Here is a 5,818-nt window from a genome sequence, read left to right as displayed (position 1 = left end):
CCTTGTTCATGATAATTGTCTATTATTCATGCTATAATTGTGTTATCCGGAAATCATAATACATGTGTGAATACATAGACCATAACATGTCCCTTGTGAGCCTCTAGTTAACTAGCTCGTTGATCAACAGATAGTCATGGTTTCCTGACTATGGACATTGGATGTCATTGATAACGGGATCACATCATTAGGAGAATAATGTGATGGACAAGACCCAATCCTAAGCATATCACAAGATCGTGTAGTTCGTTTGCTAGAGCTTTTCCAATGTCAAGTATCATTTCCTTAGACCATGAGATCGTGTAACTCTCGGATACCGTAGGAGTGCTTTGGGTGTACCAAACGTCACAACGTAACTGGGTGACTATAAAGGTATACTACAGGTATCCCCGAAAGTATCTGTTGGGTTGACACGGATCGAGACTGGAATTTGTCACTCCGTATGACGGAGAGGTATCTCTGGGCCCACTCGGTAATGCATCATCATAATGAGCTCAAATGTGACCAAGTGTTCGGTCACAAGATCATGCATTACGGTACGAGTAAAGTGACTTGCCGGTAACGAGATTGAACGAGGTATTGGGATACCAGCGATCGAATCTCAGGCAAGTAACATACTGATTGACAAAGGGAATCGAATACGGGATTGATTGAATCCTCGACATCATGGTTCATCCGATGAGATCATCGTGGAACATGTGGGAGCCAACATGGGTATCTAGATCCCGCTGTTGGTTATTGACCGGAGAGTCGTCTCGGTCATGTCTGCGTGTCTCCCGAACCCGTAGGGTCTACACACTTAAGGTTCGGTGACGCTAGGGTTGTAGAGATATTAGTATGCGGTAACCCAAAAGTTGTTCGGAGTCCCGGATGAGATCCCGGATGTCACGAAGAGTTCCATAATGGTCCGGAGATGAAGATTTATATATAGGAAGTCCAGTTTCGGCCGTCGGGAAAGTTTCAGGGTTAATCGGTATTGTACCGGGACCACCGGAAGGGTCCCGGGGGTCCACTGGGTGGGGCCACCTATCCCGGAGGGCCCCATGGGATGAACTGGGAGGGGAACCAGCCCCTGGTGGGCTGGTGCGCCCCCCATGGGCCTCCCCCTGCGCCTAGGGTTGGAAACCCTAGGGGTGGGGGACACCCCACCTGACTTGGGGGGGCAAGTCCCCCTTGCCCGCCGCCCCCCTTGGAGATTGGATCTCCTAGGGCCGGCGCCCCCCTAGGGGTCCTATATATAGTTGGGAGGAGGGAGGGCAGCCGCACCCAAGCCCTTGGCACCTCCCTCTCCCCTCGTAACACCTCTCTCTCTCTCTCGTTGGAGCTTGGCGAAGCCCTGCCAAGATCACCGCTGCTTCCACCATCACGCTGTCGTGCTGCCGGATCTCTATCAACCTCTCCTTCCCCTTGCTGGATCAAGAAGGAGGAGACGTCTTCCCAACCGTACGTGTGTTGAACGCGGAGGTGCCGTCCGTTCGGCGCTTGGTCATCGGTGATTTGGATCACGACGAGTACGACTCCATCAACCCCGTTCTCTTGAATGCTTCCGCTCGCGATATACAAGGGTATGTAGATGCACTCCCCTCTCCCTCGTTGCTAGATGACTCCATAGATTGATCTTGGTGATGCGTAGAAAATTTTAAAATTCTGCTACGTTCCCCAACAATTGCAACATGGGCGCACATCACGAGCTCCTCCAGGTCTCCTTCCCTTTCCAAATCAGCAGTATCAGGGGGTTGGGTGGCGACGCTATCGCCTCGAGCTCCTACGAACACTCAGAGCACCCCTCGCAACGGTGTGACCATCATGGTCTATGAGGTGTCGGTTCCCGGTCAGGAGCGTGACGGCCGCGGCGCGCTGCTCTCTGAGGTGGTGTTACTTGCACACATGCAACCAGCACGCCGACATGCGGCTGGAGGCGTGTGGCTATGCCCTGTTGGTGCAGGACAGGAGACGAGGTCATGACACAGTGTGCCTGTGCGTGAGGATCCCCCCAACCGTCAACTCAACTCGAGCATTGTGCCACCTCCGCCGTCGTTGACCTTGAGGAGGCGCGTCACCCTGTTGGAGGGGAGCGCATCATCGAGGGCGGCGCCTCCATGCGCTCGAGCCCGTCACCGTCTACCTTGGGGAGGAGCGTCGACGGGGATGGAGCGGGTCGTGTCGCCGGTGGTGGTGCGGGGGCACATCGCCAAGGGTTGTGCAGTGGTGGCGCACGACGGTAGGGTGCGGAGCCTACAACGATGCAGCAGTGTGGGAACTGAATGAGGTGGTGGAAGAATGAGGATCAAGTGGGGAGGAAGTGCAGGTCGATGAGGAGAAGAGTCTGAAAACCGTTAGCACCGAGAGGACGTCCTGGCGAACGACTAAAAATACTGACGTGTCACCAACTTCGTGTTAAGATCCGCGCACGAAGATCGGGCAGTAAAAGAAGTGTTCCTCCCAAATTGCTTAAAGTCTGAGGAGTGTCATGCACGTGGGAGCTGAATTAGATTTCCGGTCAAAAACGGACTCCGGCGTTTTGGCTCTCGGGTGCATTTGCTTCCGTATGAACAGCAAAATCAAAAAAGTAGTATTTTTCTTTAAAAAAAATCTGAATGTTTTAGATGTTCTTGTTAGTGCCGCAAGCATGCTCTACAATTTTCATGCGAAACAGTAACAATGTTCCGTTGTTAAAAAGCAAATCTGGGTGTAACATGTGTTTAATTTGTTTTTTTTTCGCAGGCCAAAATGCTTAACCTTTTTACATGAAAATATGCATGTAGCATTTGAATGTGACTATGAACACATCAAATTTTTGTTGGGATTTTTTTAACATTTCAAAATCATTTTAACTTGTGTTGCAATGATAAAAGATGACACTCGATCGCTCAACTCGTTGGATTCAACGGCTTGCGAGGCGGCTGATCTTCCGGTCGACGCATAGCAGCGCCCTTGCAAATATCATGTAATTCCCCTTGGGTTTTGTTCCTCTATCTGCATCCCTGTCCAGAACTCTGCCCAAGGTGAATTTCTATTTTATCACAATCAAACTCACCGGTCTCATGATAATAATCATCATAAAGTATGAGTAGTCCGTCTCCTAAAGACCTAAACTACGAGTTCGTAAATACAACTTCTTCCGCACTGTATCTGTACATTTCCCCCTTTTGATTCGATTTGATCTCCCTGTTCGTAGCCGCCCACCGCAGAAGAAAAATATCGGCGTTGACGTGAGTACGAGGGAAAACACCACCGCGTCCGAGTTCCCACCGCTTTTCTACTCCCCCAACACGCCAATCAACGGACCGACCACGACCAGTCTCTCCCGTCTGGTTTCAGTTTAGGACTCCACCTGGGCGCCCCCTCACGAAAATCCTGGACGATGCATATATAGTAGGGCAAAAAAGAGGACCCCGATTTCGCCTCGCACTTCCTCTCCAAATCCCTCTCCTCCGATCCTGCTCCCCCCCGCAGCAGATTCCCGGCGGCAGCGGCACCCCACCCCAGCCCCCCCCTATACATAGACGGCATCCTCCTCTCCCCGGAGGCACTATATTTTCCGTGAGCCCATTCTGCCTCGTGCGTGCCTGCGTGTCCTCCGCCCGTGCCACCACCACCATCCGTTGAACGGTTGTTGGGCCGCGCCTTCGGTGCCGAGGAGAGAGAGAGAGAGGGGGGGGGGGGGGGGGAGAACGAGGGGCGGCGAGGAGGAGTAGGAGGAGGGGGAGGAGCAACGGCCTCCGCGCGCCACCGGCGAGAGCGAGCGAGGGGGGAGGAGGGGCGGTTGGTTGGTTGGTTGATCGCTCGGCCGACGATATGATGGCGTTCAGGGGGCAGAGGCCGGCGCAGTCCGAGGAGATGTGCGACGCGGCGGCGGCCGTGGTGGCCGCGCGGCAGGGCATGGAGCAGCCGCTCACGGCCGTGGCCGAGGCCTTCGAGGAGCTGGCGCGCGGGATGGAGGCCGACGGCGGGGAGCTCCGCCTCGCCCCCTTCGGCGACACCTGCGCCCTCGTCTCCGTCCTCTTCAGCTCCCTCGGCATCGCCTTCAAGTTCGCCGAGAGCGAGTACGTCACCAAGGTAAAAACCCAAACCGATCTCCCCTGTTTCCCCCCCTCGGTAATTCGGAGCCCCTCCGATCGATCTGTTATTCTTGGAGATGAAGTCGTCTCGAGATTCCGCATGGCGATCAGATAGAAAAATCGCATTACCTGCTTCGTTTCCAAGAAACAAAGCTCTGTTTTGTGTTTGACTTTGGTAAAAAATTGTACTCCCGTCCTGCCATGGCATCTCTGCAGCGTCGCTCGCAATTGTTCGAATATTCTTCATACAATTGTTCTCATTGCGATTAGAAAGTAACCGCACAAACTTGGGGAAGCTTTTAGGGTTCCCCAACAAGATTGTCTGCAAGAAAGAAATGCGATCGGCGATCGTTTGTATTCTCCTTTTGTTCGGTCACGACCACGACCTGTAGCAGAAAGAAAGAAAGAAATGTGACCCAACTTGCTCGGGTGAACCGTCCAGGTGAACGACCTCATCGGGGCATCAAAGGAGTACGCCACGCTCAACGACATCCTGGACAAGGACGTGGAGAACGACTCCGTCAAGAAGCAGGGCAGCCATTCCCGGAACCTGCGCCGGGTCCGGCTCGGCCTCGGCCTCATCAAGGCCCTCTTCGAGCAGTTCCTCGCAACCGAGTACGTTTCTCCGCTCACTCACTCATTCATTCGTTCCAGCAGAGCACAAATTTGTCAGCTTGCTCTCCTCCGCTGGCAGCAGCAGCAAATGTAAATGTTTTGTGCAGCAATCAATGGTGGTTCATCATCAGTTTGTTGCTAATAAAATCATCGTTGATTCCGCCAACATACGGACGGACGACAGCTTACACACTCTCTGGCGTCTGATTTTTCAGGGGCGGCTCGTTGTATGATGCTGCGACGACGGCCTACGGCCAGGTTTGCGCCCCGTTCCATAGCTGGGCGATCCGAAAGGCGGTTGGTGCCGGGATGTACACTCTCCCCAGCAGAGAGCAGTTGATAATGAGGTTGAACGAAACTGGTAAGCAAATGATTTGACATCCATCACCATCAGAGGATACCTACCTCAACTTATATTCAGTGATACTTGATGCTTTCATCAGATGATATGTTGATTGATAGACCAATAACGAAATTCTGTCAAGTAGCTTGACTTGTCTAGGGATATTATTAGTAGACCAATAATGAAATTCTGTCTCTGTGTGCTTGCAGATTGCTCTGTGCAGAAGGAGATGAGGAGATACATTGATGCATCTAGTCCCATTATAGAATACATCGATAACCTGTTCCTCTCCAGGAACATTGTCCTAGATTGGTGAACTGAATCGAGGATCATGCTTGCAGCTCTCCTCACGAGCTGCTAATGATGTCATTGTTTTATTGTTTTTCTCTCGTAGCTTTCTAGCCTTGGTGGGGCGGTGAATGCTCCCCCTTCGCACTGTCTCTTGTACTGTACGATTATATCAAAAATCTAATTCTAAACGAAGAGGCGGTTCTAGTATGATCATGCTGTTCTTATGCTTCCTGAAGAAGAGTAGTTTTTGGTAACAATTGTGCATCCATGTTATGGTTGTCTTGTACTTGTACAAGAGCAAACAAGAGCCTAATTGTTTAGCGGGGTTGTCAAAACGCAAGAACAAAAAAAGAAGTTGGGAATGAAAACCAATATGAATTTCAATTAAAAAGCTTTTGATGCCATAGTCCATAGCAAAAACAACCAGTCATAGTAGGAGCTGGGTTGTGAATTTTCATCGAGAAGTATTCCAAAAGAAAGAACTCTACAAAGAAGATTCTTCATACTA

At 51.4% G+C, this 5,818-nt stretch overlaps 1 protein-coding gene across 1 annotated transcript; it reads left to right on the top strand.

The window, feature by feature from the left end:
- The first annotated feature begins 3,324 nt into the window (after window positions 1-3,324).
- Window positions 3,325-5,517, top strand: LOC125550389 (Glycolipid transfer protein (GLTP) family protein). Its single transcript, XM_048713378.2, has 4 exons — window positions 3,325-4,059; window positions 4,504-4,676; window positions 4,892-5,037; window positions 5,229-5,517. Exons 1-4 carry the CDS (start codon window positions 3,799-3,801, stop codon window positions 5,333-5,335), a joined length of 687 nt encoding a protein of 228 aa, XP_048569335.1. The 5' UTR covers window positions 3,325-3,798; the 3' UTR covers window positions 5,336-5,517.
- Window positions 5,518-5,818: the final 301 nt, after the last annotated feature.

The sequence above is a fragment of the Triticum urartu genome, chromosome 4A (genome assembly GCF_056163025.1).
Source record: "Triticum urartu cultivar PI428250 chromosome 4A, HENAU_Tu73, whole genome shotgun sequence".
In the NCBI taxonomy this organism is placed as follows: domain Eukaryota; kingdom Viridiplantae; phylum Streptophyta; class Magnoliopsida; order Poales; family Poaceae; genus Triticum; species Triticum urartu.
Note: the sequence above shows the minus strand (reverse complement) of the source record. Positions and strands in the feature narration are given on the sequence as shown.

Excerpts from the sequence above, each read along its gene's own strand:
- LOC125550389 (XM_048713378.2), top strand. The coding sequence starts at position 3,799 with ATGATGGCGTTCAGGGGGCAGAGGCCGGCGCAGTCCGAGGAGATGTGC. Across the intron at positions 4,060-4,503 it reads AGAGCGAGTACGTCACCAAG|GTGAACGACCTCATCGGGGC; the intron begins GTAAAAACCCAA and ends TGAACCGTCCAG. Across the intron at positions 5,038-5,228 it reads AATGAGGTTGAACGAAACTG|ATTGCTCTGTGCAGAAGGAG; the intron begins GTAAGCAAATGA and ends GTGTGCTTGCAG.